Source organism: Parasteatoda tepidariorum, chromosome 10, assembly GCF_043381705.1.
Source record: "Parasteatoda tepidariorum isolate YZ-2023 chromosome 10, CAS_Ptep_4.0, whole genome shotgun sequence".
Taxonomy (NCBI): domain Eukaryota; kingdom Metazoa; phylum Arthropoda; class Arachnida; order Araneae; family Theridiidae; genus Parasteatoda; species Parasteatoda tepidariorum.
This window is the reverse complement of record NC_092213.1, coordinates 77,514,464-77,529,680: the sequence shown is the minus strand read 5'-3', so window position 1 is coordinate 77,529,680 and position 15,217 is coordinate 77,514,464. Positions and strand designations below refer to the sequence as shown.

Genomic DNA, 15,217 nt, shown 5'->3' with positions numbered 1-15,217 from the left:
TTTAAATTGTTATAATGAATAATGAAATAATATTATCGAGAAATATTAAATTTTAATTTATTTTAATTAAAAAATGTTCATATATTATAATTACACTAAAATTCTTTATAATTGCTGTAAAATCATTAAATTCTGAAGAAAAAAAAACCTTTTTTTAATTTGACAATAACTTCGTCAAAAAACATGTTTTTTTGGAATTTTTTTCTTTTAAATGAAAGTTAAAAGTCCAAATTTTTCAATGATATAATAAAAATTAACAATATCTAACCCCTTTGTGCCCGTACATCGCGTCAAACTTCACAAAAAATTAATACAATTTTCCATGATTGTTTAGAGTGTAATTGTACAAAGTTGCAAAATATATTAATTAAAAACAATTAGAGTACATAAAAGTAGAGATTTTAAGCTTCAAAATTAGCTAAAGCAGAAGCATTTTTGATCATTTTTAAAGAAGTTATGACACTTTCAATTTTGCCATTTTTTTATAAGTTTCTAGGTGTACTGATACTTTTGAGCGGTACTGTATGAGATAAACTGGTCTTGGAAAAAAAAAGGAAAACTTTTTGAAATAATATACACTATATTTATATAAATAGTAATAAACTTGTCTAAACTTTTTTTTCACTACAGTTTATGCTAATTTAACTAATCTTATAAAAAAAATGTGCCATTAAACAAAAGACTTGTCCAATTTGTTTCTGATAAAAATAAAATGAAATTTTTAAATAACAACAAATAGTGAGGGAGAAGGTAACGGCAGAATTAAGAAACTTTAACAGTCTAATTCAAATGTTTTCAACTAGTAGAGAAATATTTAACAAAAAAATTATTTTATCCTATTTTAGCATATAATTTATCAAAACATAAGACTATGATTACAACAGTTAGCTTGTAAAGGATAATCTTCTAAAGTTATAAGTTTTTTCAGTATTATAACCTAGTTATAATTTAGTAGTATATTTGATAAGAACAAGAGTAAATAAAATAATGTCAAGGGGAAAATGTGATTTTTTCCTGATGCAATAATACAAACAAAAATATATTCCTACTACCAATTAATAATTCTCATCTTTTTTTAAATTTTCAGAAATTAAAATTAGATTTAACAGAAGTTCTTTTCTTTAAAAACAAAAATGTGTCTATTTAGAAATTTTTCAAAATTAATTTCAAATTTATAGAAGATAAAATTTAATTGCATTTTGTTGTATTTAATTTTAAAGTGGAATTAAGGTTTCTCAAAAAAAATCAATACAAAAGCTTGAAACTGTAATATTGCAAAGTATATTGTAATAATATCCAAAAGCATTACAAAGGTTTTTTTCCGCATATAATTCTATAAATTACAACATGCACTATTAAATACTATTAAATAGCTAAAAATACAAAAACACACTCCAGAGTTTCTTTAAATCTAGACTAATAATTTATTCAAAGTAGTTTACTTTTAAATTTAAAAAAAAAAAAAAAAACATTTTTTTAAATTTAAAACATTTTAAATTTAAAACATGAAAACTAAAAAGTATGAAATGAGATGTTTCACTGATATATAAGGCACATGACTAGGAAAAGACTGCCTCCTTAATTATAAAACTAAGCAATTTTTTTTCCTGTAGAAGGACTTTAAAACCTAAAATACAGCAAAAAGTTTTCATGACAAATGCTTTAAATTATTTCAATTTGGTAAAATATATCGGAAAAATAATTTCAAATAGGAAAAAAAAAAAGTTTTTAAAAAGGAAATTCTATTTTTTAGCAAATGAGATATTAATAGAATGAGTTGGTGACAATTTGTAACCCTGAAGGGCATTTTTAGCACATTCAGCTGAGGCCACATCATCAAATTCAACGAAGGCAATCTCTTCTCGGCTAGAAACAGTTCTAATTTCTCTAAATCCAGAAAATCTGAAGGAAAAGAAAAATCAAAAAAAAAAATATTAAAAAATTTTCAAATTAATTGGATAAGTAACATAACAAAAATCAATTTTATGCAGCAACTAAGAAAAAAAGGAAGAAAAAAAGAAGCATGAGGCAGTACCAAAATAAATATGAAAATGACAACAGCAAAAGATTTTAAAAAATAACGTAATAAAAATCTTGATATCAAAATGTAGAATGAAATAATAAAGGAAAATTATACCAAGTTAACAACTCCAAAATCTGGCTTAAAAGCCAGATTTTGAAGATCAATTGAATATAAATTAAAGTCAATTCCAAATAAAACGACTGAGCAGCAATTACAGAATGACTATTCATTTGTATGAATCAATAAAATGTATTTAGACAAAATATTTTTCTCTATTTGTAATCTTAAAAACCCAGTATTTACATTAAACATAACAAAATTTAAGTTTAACAAAATTTAAGTTTTCATTCGAAATAAAACCAAACAACTCCTAAGTTGCTGAACTCATCAACCAAAATTAATTGAAAAATTACCCCCCCCCCTTTACATGTCCCCTTAAATTGTGTTTTAAAACACACTGCTTTAATGTCTCTTAAACTAAAGAGCATCATATTTTAGTTAAGTGTTACAGAAAATAAACTTCCCTCGAAAGTTTCATGTTTTGGAAATGTCGGTTTTGCATATCATAAACCTGTATATCAAGACACTCATTTTATGCATACTTTAAGGCTTTAGCTAATAATGGCTTTGTTGACCGCAAATGAAAGGTACACTAGTTGGTTGCTTTTAAAAATACTACTAAAGCAAAAATGAAGTATTGGAACACAAACAGAGTGCGAAGCCAAATATTTCAACAAAAAATAAGCACCTTTTAAGCACTAAAAGAATATTTGTAAGCACTATATACATTAACAAAATGCAAAATAGTCTTCATAGACTTTTCATGATCATAAAATAACTAGTTTCTGACAAAAAAACAATTTTCTTGATTATATTAGCCACCATAAAAATATCGAGAGATTTTTGGGTTCGATTTCTGAGAGGGGGGAATGAAGCCTGAAATTGAGAATATCATGCAAATTGCAGCAGAGTTGCACATGAGAGTGCAAGAAAGTCACCGAACCCAGATAGGTATACGTACATGCGGACCCGCAAGTATTTCATCAAACATGTCAAATGATTGGCACTTTCATACGCTACGGACCGAGGGTATGCCAAAATGCATTGCTTTTTAATGAATCGTGAAGAGGTTGAATAGAACAATGTAAAAATCACGCTTTTGCATAATAAATGGTGAAAATCAACATGGTAAAGAAAAAAAATCTCATTTTCGAAAAGGAAAAATTAAGCACTTTTCAAAAACACCCAATATAAAAAGCACTTTTAAGGAATTTTAAAAAAAGAACAAAAATAAAGACCTTTAAGTACTTTTTAAAAATGCTACACACCATGAAAAATATTAAAAATTATTGACAAAAGTCTACATTTTTGAACATTTCTCAGGGTTGCCACTCAAATCTAAAAATAATGCTTTAGTAAATGAAATAGTTTAATATAACTGAAAATATCATGCTTAAATATCCCATAGACTACGCTTTGAGAGGTAACCATTTTTAAAAGACGAAAATAAGAAACAAAATTCTCTGCATTTTACTAGTTTGTAAAGAAAAACTCAAAATTTCCTTAAATTCTCTTTGTTATTTTAGGTGATTTTTAAACTCCCTGTATTCTCCGGGTTTTCCCTGTTCTTGCTGCAGAGTGGCAACCTTGTTTCTGCAATTAAAGATCCCTTAAAAATTAATAGTAAATGTAATGAAGTAAATAACAAAACTATTTGTCACATATGGCTGACCATCAATATTTTGTGAAATGAAAAATAAATGAATAAATTATAAAATAAATAAATTTATAACGCATTAATCATAAATGTGATAATTTTAATTGCAATGTGAATTAACTGTTATGTTTCTTGATTAGTTTTATTTACTTATTAAAAATATTTTTACTTATTATTATAATAATATTAATAAATGACAATAAAATAGTTTTGGAAAAAACAGTTATGTAAAACTATGATACAAATTCTTAACTATTTACAATAATGTTAAAAATTGAAATATGTATCACCATAAATTTAAAAGTTTTTAATAGCGAAGCAGCAGCCAATACAAAAGGCACCATGACAATCAAGGCAAAGTTACCAAGTTATTTTGGGGACTCTAAATGTCAGAAATACAGGGGTCAAATCTTTCAACCAAAAATATGCACCTTTTAAGTACTTTTTAAGCACTGCATTCATTAACAAAATGCAAAATAATTTTCAAAGACTTTACATGATCATGATAAAATAACTAATTTTTGACAAAGAACTCTTTTCTTGATTATAATAGATAATGATCAAGAGATTTTTCGGTGCGATTTCAGAGGGTGGAAAACGAAGCCTGAAGTTGAGAATATCTTGCAAAATGCAGCAGAGTTCCACACGAGAGTGCAATAATCTCTCCCAACCCAACTTAGTAGACGCAAATGCGGACTAGTAAGTATTTCATCAAACATAAAAAATGACTGGGGCTTTCATACGCTATGGACCAGCGGTAAGCCTAAATGGATTGAGTTTAAATTAATTGTGAAAATGTTGAATAGAACAATATGAAAAGCATGCTTTTGCATAAAAAATGGTGAAAACCAACATGGTAAAGAAAAAAAAATTTGAACCACTTTTTTAAAAACACCCAATGAAAAAGCAACTTCAAGGGCTTTTAAAAAACAAAAATAAGCACCTTTAAAAAATTTTATGCACTTGTCACAATTATATGAAAAATTAAAACTTACCTTCCAAATAAAGTACTCAACAGCATTTCATTTGTATCAGGAGGCAAATTCGTCAAGAAAAGAATGTTATTAGAAGGTGGCTCTACTTGTACTGGAAATACATACATCAGGGGTCTGTTTAGGTTTTTCTGAGAAGTACCTATTTTGTGAAAATTTAGACATAATTTTTTAAAATTAAAAATTATATTAAAAAAGCAACACAAAAATATGGTAAAAATACGGATTTATCGCTTCTTACGGAATACAAAAATAAAGTATTTTGTGAAACTACGGTGTTTTTCCTAAAGCTGAATTTGCGAAGGTACAGCTAAACGATAGTAAATGTGGCCTGGACAGACCTCTGTACATAGATAAGAAACCAAGGAAAATTATTAGCAAAACAGCAAAAAAATAAAATTTTTAAAAAAATCTTAAATCTTTTTAAATATTCAATGAAAATATATTTAATGATATAAATTATATATTGTGAGAAGATTTGAAAAACTATAACTGCACATGGGTAGAAATTAAGAAAATTTAGTCCACAGGACCAGTAACTAACGATATAACAACCATGTTTACATTCAGAGCTCATTCTAGGCAGAAAAAAAAGGGCAGGGTGCAAAAGTTTCAAAAAAGGGCATTATTATTCTAAAAAAGGAATAATTTCTTTCCATGGGCCTTACATGTTCTATTAAAAAACATTGTCAATTAGTAAAAGAAAGAAAAAGAATTTTTAGTTTTCTAAAAGTAGCAAAGCAATCATATTAATTACTAATTTTTATTAATAAATTAATATATATATATTGAGTTAATTAGCTTAGTAATTTATTTAAAATGCATGCATATATTAATAAAATAATAAATGTAGGTTTTTAAGTGTCTGTAGTTATGATTTATTAATTAAAATTATTAATAATTATTATGGTTTAATGATAGTGGAAGTAACTGCAAACTTTCAAAGACAAGTGCAACAAGAGGGTGTGATGGCTATTTTTCCTTTCCTGTATAAATCTATGTATTGACAGCAATGACAAACTAAATAAAAAGAGTTGAAAATAACAAAAATTTAAGAAATCCATTGTAGAGTTTGGGGGGAGGGGAATAAAAGGCTGAGGAAAGAAAGAGCAAAAAGGGTATGGAGTCTATTACATCAGGGCACTAATTTACTTCAGGAGCAACAGGGTGGATTCTTTTGACTAAAAGGGCAGCAGGGTTGGGCCCTGTCTTCAATGCCTAGAATGAGCTCTGTTACATTTTCACTAGTCCATTTACATGCAATATCATATTTTTTTACAAAAAAAGTTTATGTATTTAAATTGTTCAAGAAATACTATGAAATAAACAAATCTAAAGGTAAAATTAAGAAGTTCAAAATTTTAACTGCTCTCCTGTCTCTGTCGAACTATTTATCAGGAATTTTTTGTCCCTTTCTTATTTAAAAATTTGTTGCTTTAAAATGTGTTTCTTATTTTAATTTGTAGTATTCTCATCCATAATTAGTTTTAGACTTAATTCATATTAATGAATTCAAATGTATTTATATTTCCAACATAACTAATTTTAAATCCATATCCAAATTAATTTGATTTAAATTTAAGCTATAAAACTACATACATCTTTTTACACTTTACGTTTTTTTTCTTTTTCAGCCTCAGGCTTTCTTCAATTTCTTAAGGCTTTAAACCAATTTGACACTTTTCTTGTCCAAGAGACTTCCTATAAACTCCCATATCACTATAAGCGCCATACAATTAATTCAATAATATATAGGATATAAAAAGTCGTACTAAAGAGCGGAAGAGGTGGGGGAATCTAAACCAATTTAAGAATATATAGGATATAAAATGTCTTACTGGAGAGCGGAAGAGGTGGTGGAATCGAAACTAAGTGCTGATTTGGAGCTGGAAGATTAATATTTGAAGACTTGTTTGTTGCTTGATGTGATGGTTGAAGGGCATTATTCGGACTATCTGGATTATGGACAAAGCTTTTTTCCTTAATGCTGGCTTCCTTTTTATTAATTCTATAAGTAGTAGTAGTTTTTTCCCTTTTAATGTAGGTTCCTTTGATCTTGGCTATGCAATCAGAGTCAGTTTTAGCCAACTGTATCTTCTACCAAAATAACTTCAGATTAATAACACCATTAGCATAGCACTTCCAGGTTAAAGGAGCTCCTAACACAGTAGCAACAGATGCGATTTTAATATACTATTATGATAATCCCTGTGGCAGAATATTAGAGTTCTTGCAGAAAGATTTTTCTTTTGAAAAGTATTAAAAAATTTACTTTTTATTCCTACAGAAATTTACATGTAATATTTAAATCATGCATTTAGATGAACACATTTTTATGCCCTCAATTTATGCAGATATCTAGTATCATAAATCGATGCAATGTTTCGATTGTATTTTCGGCAGTTACTGATTTTCACATGGATTTTAAATATTCTGATACATTTCAAACAATATGGAAAATTCCAATCGTGCATTGAGTATTTACTTTTTAATGCAATATTTCTATTGAATTTTTGGCAGTTATTACTGTTGATTTTCACATAGTTGTTAAACTTTATTTTTTTAAAAATACGATATTATATATTACAACAATCTAGTCTTGAAACTAAACACGCATTTGATGAAACCGATTCGCGTGATTTCGTCATTGCTTTTCGTTTTTCTGCAATTATTGCTACGGACTTAATAATTTTTAATTATTTTTTTATTGTGATAATTATTTACAAAATGTGAAGAAGGAAATAATATCACACATAATATTGGAATAAAAAATTCTTACGTGTTCAATTAAAAACAAATATATATAATTTTGTTAACACAGCGCTTGTTATTTTAAATTAGTAACACATATGTTATTATTAAAAGTATGTTGCAGAAAGATATTAGTGCTAGAGAATTCTGCCACAGGAATGATAACTAAATATCTGTTATGAAATCATACCATTTATTAATAAATAATTATAAACTTTAATTTATTTAATGTCATATTTCTTCTAGCTTCATCAATTGAGCAGCTAAAGTTTGAAATTGAAACAAACAATTTTGGAACTGCTTACTGCTATAGTTTGCACAATATTTAGGAGCTCCAGTAACATAGAAGTAACATAATATTTAATTAAATATTAAAAGAAAATTACAACAAACGAAACAACATTTATTAGGGATATAAATGTACTTAATTTCACCCTGATTTGAATAACTACAAAAAAAAATCTAATAATTTTTTAAATTTCCATAATAAAAGTTGTTGTGTTATGCACTCAAGTTACAGTTCACCTGAAAGGGACCTATGGTCAACACCACCATGCCATAGATTTCTATGAAAATTTTTACTAAAAACGTAAAATGCTGAAAAAAGACTAAAATAATTTTTCAAGACTATTTACGAACGAATTTTGGTGTTAATAAAGAGGAAAATGTGAGAACTAAGTAATGTGTAACTATTAAAATGCCGCAAATATGTGTACATAATAATATAAACATAAGTTTTTATATGTTTGTATTAAAATAAATTTCAAGGGAATTTTTTCTGCAAATTTCAAGAACTTTTTACAGTGTTCAACATCTCAACAAACATCAACAAGTGAACAGCATTGCAGGTACAAAGAACAGCATTTTTTGTAATTTAGAACAACAATCGACATGGCGAAGAAAAAATCTATTTCTAGAAGATAGAAAATTAAGCACTTTTTACAAACCCTGAAATAAAAACCACCTTTAAGGGCTTCTAAAAAAATGTAAATCAAAAATAAGCATCTTTAAGCACTTCTTAAAAATGCTACACATCCTGTTAATAAAACAAATAAAAGGGCACAATTTAAAAGAAAGGACTATTTCCAAAATATTTCAAGATTATTGAAGTTAAATAATATGATTCCTTTTTTTTTTCAATTTTAATACTTTCTTAGTTTTTTAGGTCTAAATTGACTTGCTGTAACGTCTAAACTAAGAGAACTAAACTCATTAGCTTTAGGCCTTTAAGTCATTCCTTAAAAGAACAAAGTTATTATTCATTAAAAAGAAGAGTAATAGTAACAGCATCCAGTGAAAGTAGTTCATTTTGAAAATATGCCCAGGACATTTGCTTTTTACCAATTTTGTTGCATAGCACTAGATGTAATTGTGCTCCTAAGGTTGGGTACTAACATTCTCATTCATACATAAGGACTAGCATAAGCAATATATTTCCTCTAAATAGATTGTAATGCTTAATCAGAAAAAAAAAGTAATTTAAAAGTAGAATGAAAGAAAGTTACCAAAGGTTTATCGAAGAATGGGAATCCTTGCATTGAACGCAATGCATCAATAGCACCTTTTTTCTCTTTGAAGGCCACAAATGCTTGTCCACGCATTTTTAAATTCTTTGATGCAAAAATATCAACTATATTACCAAATTGAGCAAAAACAGCTTGAAGGGCTCTCTTTAGATCTAAAAAATTAAAAACTTTTCAGCAAAAAATACTCACTTGATTATATAATAAGAAGAAGAAACTGCAGAGTAACAAGATAAATAAAAAAGCTCTTACCAAGAATTATAATAATAGCTTTACACACATGTTTTTTTTTTTAGTCCATTTATTAAAAACAGTGCAATAGAATAAAATGCACTTACCTTTTAAAATTAGCACAGTCATTAGAGAACTTAGAAATCAAAACATGCTAATGTATATTTCCTGATAAAATTTCGAAGAAGTAAAATTCTTAAGATTTCATAAAATTTCAATGCAAGGTAAGAAATTTCAATCGCCCTCTCGCCATTGACGATCAAATATTTATAAATGAGTAGGTTTCATCTTTTAAATTATTGAATTTTAAACATTGATATAACTACATTAACTAAACTTATCTAACTACATAGATTATTGTGTCTCAATCTATAATGGTACACAGAAATGCTTAGAAGTCAAGCAATGGCATCTTTCTTCTACTTGGAACAAAAAATTTTGAGTTACCCACTTTTCACTCATAAAACCATTGCTTTTGAAACATTGTAACCTTATGACAACCTTATTTTGATTTATTATTACTCTTGCAATAAATATGTATGAATTAAGTTCTTCATTCTCTTATGGTTTAGGTCGATGAAAAGTTCAACATACTACATCTGTTAAAAAATTTCACGAAAATTAAAGTGTGGAGGTGAATTTTAGCCGGGATAGTGTCTCAAATATTGAAGGACTCTGTTCTAATGTTAAATAAAATACAGCCTTTCATATCTTAAAAGGCTAGAATCTCTTCAAAAAAATAAATAAAACAGTATCCCTCTCTATATTTTGGAGTATTGGAGTTATTATAAAATATTCAAGTTTTTCTTCTTACTTACTTGGAAAGTTTATTCAAAGACTCACATATTTGACTCAAAAATTCTATGGCATAATATAATGGAAATAATTACAGCCGAACCTTGATCCATATTTATTGCTTGTATCGCCTTGTTTTAAAGGTTCAATCACAAATGCTATTTCTATAATGCTACTAATAACCGTTTAGATCGGTTTTTAAACTAGCAGATTATCACGTTTGTTGTTCAAAATATCTATGAACATTTAAAAATACTGAAATTATTTTGTAATGAGAAGTCTGTCCTGATGCTCAAATGAAGAATCAAATTAAGATTTGTTACTGTAGGGGGTTAACATCTTAAACAGTAATACAATATTTACATTTCAGTCTATAGATGAATGATTTTATTTATTTTAATTTTCCTTATTATTAATTTATAAAAGATATGACATTTTACTAATTTTTCATTTAAAAAGATTATTTCTTATAAAAATTTAGACCAAAATTTAATAAACACAAAGCTCTTCTGTTATTATAAATTGGTTGCATAAATATTTATATTATAATTTTAGTGTGGCAACGTTTGTCGCAGAAAGACAAAAAAAAATCTGCCACAGGGTTCAAGTCATCATTTATTATTTTACGTTGACACGCATTCGTTGCTTCTCGGTATCTATTGTTTGCAATAAATAGTCCTTTGAAAAAGGATCAAGGCTCTACTATACATAAAAAAGCTAAAAAATTAAAATAATAAAAAAACACACATCAAGAAAAAAACAAATGTTCATAATAGTTTATTTCATGTGCAGTTTTAATGTTGCTATTGGATCCATGACTAAATCTTTGTGTCATGCAAAAACATACTTACTTACTGATAATTGTAAATCTTCCTAAGTATGACAGTAATTACTATTTAAATTGCAAATATGATGTGCTGACAAAAATTTTGAAAAGAAATTTTTTTAAAAAGTTCCTACCAATAAAAAGTTTGCTAGGTAAATAAACAAGGAAATCCTTTAGCAGATCTCAACCAACACCAATAGCTATAAAAATAAAAAATACATAAGAATAAATGCAATTTTATTTCTATTTTTTTATTATCAAAAGGGGTGCACAACTTTTTTATGGAAAGGCCATACGAGGAAATAAATTGGCTTGCAAGAATTACAGTAAATAAATATAGTTTTTATATCAATAAACAATAACTTGAGTAATTATCCCTTAGCTTAACAAGAAAAATAGCAATTTGTCTTGATTTAAAAGACTACTTGTACATACTTACAAAAGTAAAGTTTGTCATATATAAGAAAAATTAGTTTTGCACTTATTACCTTCTTTAATAAAATTAAATAGCAAGTTTTTAACTTTTCTTTGATAAAAATATAACTTTCATTTCTGCATCAACTATTAACATGATTTATTCTTCAATAAATCCCATAGTTGCTTAAAAATAATAATGAGAATAAAAGCAAACTCGAAAAATCAAGTCTTCTCTATTTTAGCAATAATTCATAGAAAATTGAACAGAAAAAATAAAAACACAAATCTTCTATATTAATATTTTCAAAGGATGAATAATTAAATATTAAGAGTAATAAAGTTAACATAATGAAGTTATAAAATTAGAAAAAAACAAGATATCGAGCAAACCGTAATTCTGGTTTTATCAAAACACAATCATTCTGCTCTTTAACTGAAAATAGATAGGTTAAGATACCGTATATTCCGGCGCGCACTTTATACATTATTACAAAAAATAACATCGGAATTTACGGGTGAGTGGTATACGCCGAATATAAAAAATTATAGATTAAAAAATTTCAATATAGAAAAATACTTTTATTTTAAAGAAATAACATACCTTTACCTATATACTTTATTGATTTTCGTTATTACCAAAATGTCTCGCCGCAGCCCAATTTCCATTTTCTTTCGCAAATTGAATTACTTTGCATTTAAATCCAGAGCTGTGTTTGCTTCGTTTCCATTTCTACTACTAAAAACTACACTGAATTCTTAAAGCTTACAATGTTTACTTTTTAAAGGCAGGGCATCAAATGGTGCGATTGGCAGAAGAGGAATTACGTTTGGTCTCCTGATTTGTGGTATGCTTTTGAGACATACACAATAGACAGCATTCCAGAAACCCTTCCCCCCCCCTTTACTTCTGGAATGTGGGGAACAACATTCTTGCACACACCTGCACTGCTGAATAAAACAATCTCTTTTCTCAGAATCACATTATTACTCTTTCAACTCTACCCTCACATACATGTCAAATTCAGTTCTTTTATTTTTGCAAAAGATAGGGAAAAAATCTTTTTACTTACGATCTTGAAAGACGAGATATTGCACATGTACAATCCAAATTTTTGTGCGTGTTATACGAAGAGTATATCTTAATATTTAAAAATAAGTATTAAAAATTACGGGTGCACATTATGCGCCGGAATATACGGTACATAACAGGGGTCTGACTAGATTTTTCTGAGAGGTACCTATTTTGCGTAAATTTAGACATAATTTGTGAAAAATTAAAAATTATATTAAAAAACCAACACAAAGATATGGCAAAAATGATTTATCGTTTCTTAAGGGATAAAAAAATAAAATTTTAAGAAAAAGTATTTTGTGAAACTACCGTTTTTCCTAAAGGAGAATTTGTGATACTACCATTTTTCCTAAAGTTGTATTTGTGAAGGTACCGTTAAACAGTATTAAATTCGGCCTGGGCAGACCCCTGCATACAATACGATAAGTCACATGACACCACTATCTCCACACAATAAGAACAGAGTACAGAATATCCAGAGTTTTGTTAGTCATATTTTTTGAGTCAGTGTCAATTTAGTCAATATTTTTGTCATAAAACTTTTGCAGTAAAACATTAAATATAGGTTTTTCTTCTTACTAACTATTGTAAGAAGTATGTTTCAGCACACTTAGTTGAAACTGTATCATTTCTAAAATAATGAAGAAACCCTTATTCTGTCAAGACTAACTTAGTCTATACAAATTCATGAAAGTATTGGGTTTGAATAAAAACAACTATGGTTTTGTTTTTTAGAGTAGAATGGAATAAAAGGTTAGTGTATTTCATTGTAATTTTTTATTTTTCAGTTTGTAAAAAGTACATTATAATTGACAATTTTAGTTAGAAACAATGAGTACTTAAGCTATAATATTGATTTTAAATTATATTATCATCATTACAATATTTTATCAGAGTTTGAGAGTTTTGATAAGTTTGTGTAAAGGAAAAAAAAAAATCCAATTTGAACTAAAAAATCAATTTTTTAATTACTTTTTAAAAAAAAATCAAGATTTTTGAAAATTTTGATTTAAACTAGATGCAGATGGAAACTAAAGTTTTAAAAACTACTTCAAAATGTTAATTTCGAAAAATATATATATAAATAGATAGATATACACAGCACATATATATAGGTAGATGTATAGGTAGACAGATATAGATCTGTCAACCTATATATATGTACATATGTTCGAATTTTTACATTCTTTACAACAAAACATTTGCTAGAACACCACATAAGAATGCTTTATATATTGTACAAAGCATTTAATAGCTGTACGCTTTAACATTCTCATGCTCATCTGTATTTAATAATTGTAGTTCTTATAAATAAAAACCTAATAATAAAATACTTTAAGGAATAATAATAGGGAAATATCTTCGAATAATAAACATCAAGGATGAATGGTAAAGAAATAAAGTGATCTAATCTTCTCCATCATCAACAGAGTTTAATAAGAAAATATTTGAAATATTTTTAAAAACTAAATGCTGAGCTTCTTTCACAGATTTTACAACATTTCTAAAAGCAATTGTGACGGCAAATTACTAAAATGGTAAATAACAAGAATTAACATGTTAAATCTTGAAAAAAAATTTCAGTGCTAAAGAACATTCAAACATAAAGAACAAAAAATTCACAAGAGAAAATTTCTGCATATATATACATACTAAATAACAAATATTATTCAACCTAAAGTTATTATTAGAAAAGCAGAATTTTATAATAAAAGATAAATTGCTCGTTCACCTTTGATCTTAATCTTTTCATTCAAGTTATTAATGTAGATTGTATTAATGTAATCGGCATTATTCTGATGCAACATTCTTGAATTCCTTTTTTTTTTTAAAAAACTAGACAGAAGTGACATAAAATTGATAGCCTACATAAAGTGAAGTACAATCTTTTAAATAAATAAAGAGATAAAGCTCTATTACTTCTGTTCGAAGGCACCGCGATGTTGGAAATGTTTCTAAATGCCTATTTCTGTGCAAACTGATCATCGCCAATAGTTGCTAAAAATTTAAAAAAAATAATGATTCCACTGATCCCACCAGAGAGTATTTTGGCATAAAGTTAAATTTCACAGATTTTCAATTTTTATATTATACTCTATTTTTAAAAGTAATTTAAAGATTAGCATATTTTTACATGAATATTCATATCAGGTAGGAAGGTATCTTATTTACTTCGCACTCGATAGGTAGGTACCTTATTTACACCACACAAGAGCTGCACAATGGGCTATTGGCGACGGTCTGGGAAACATCCCTGAGGATGATCCGAAGACATGCTCTCATAATTTTGATCATCTGCAGAGAGGATAGCTCCCCTGCTTTGGTAACCCAACCACATGTGTGTGAAGTCGAGCACTATACGGTAAAACAGTTAAACGAGGACTGATACCGTGTATTCTCGGCCCTTACGCAGGCAGATCAAAGTGGTCACCCTCCCTCTGACTGGCTCCTTTGCTTCGGTAACCCAATGACCTGCGTGCAAAGTCGAGCACTTTACGGTAGAACAGTTTAATGAGAACTGAAACCGTGTACTCTCGGTCCCTACGCAGGCTGATCAAAGTAGCCACCCCCTTTACTGACAGCAGCCAGTGATGCTTGACTTCGGTACTCTACTGTTCAGGAGCCGTGTCTTTACGATCAGAGCACTATGGGCTAGTGGCGACGGTTTGGGAAACATCACTGAGAATGATCTGAAGACATGTCAACATTTTGTGAAACCACTTCATCTATTTGGATACAGTGGCGTAGCGAAGGGTGGGCAAGGGGGGGGCATCATGCCCCGGGCGCTGCTCACAAAGGGGCGCCAAATGATCCGCAAAACAAAAAATTACTGGATAATTTCTTTTTATTATAATTGATTTCTGGAAAAT

The 15,217-nt window shown here is 28.0% G+C and overlaps 1 protein-coding gene across 1 annotated transcript; it reads right to left on the bottom strand.

The window, feature by feature from the left end:
• Nucleotides 1-1,474: 1,474 nt before the first annotated feature.
• LOC107446769 (U1 small nuclear ribonucleoprotein A) lies at nucleotides 1,475-14,156 on the bottom strand (the record flags this gene model as incomplete). Its single annotated transcript, XM_043056425.2, is given in 5 exon segments — nucleotides 1,475-1,902; nucleotides 4,736-4,874; nucleotides 6,571-6,829; nucleotides 8,989-9,161; nucleotides 14,080-14,156. Coding segments are annotated over 5 exon segments (807 nt in total). The 3' UTR covers nucleotides 1,475-1,742.
• Between the last annotated feature and the right edge of the window lie 1,061 nt (nucleotides 14,157-15,217).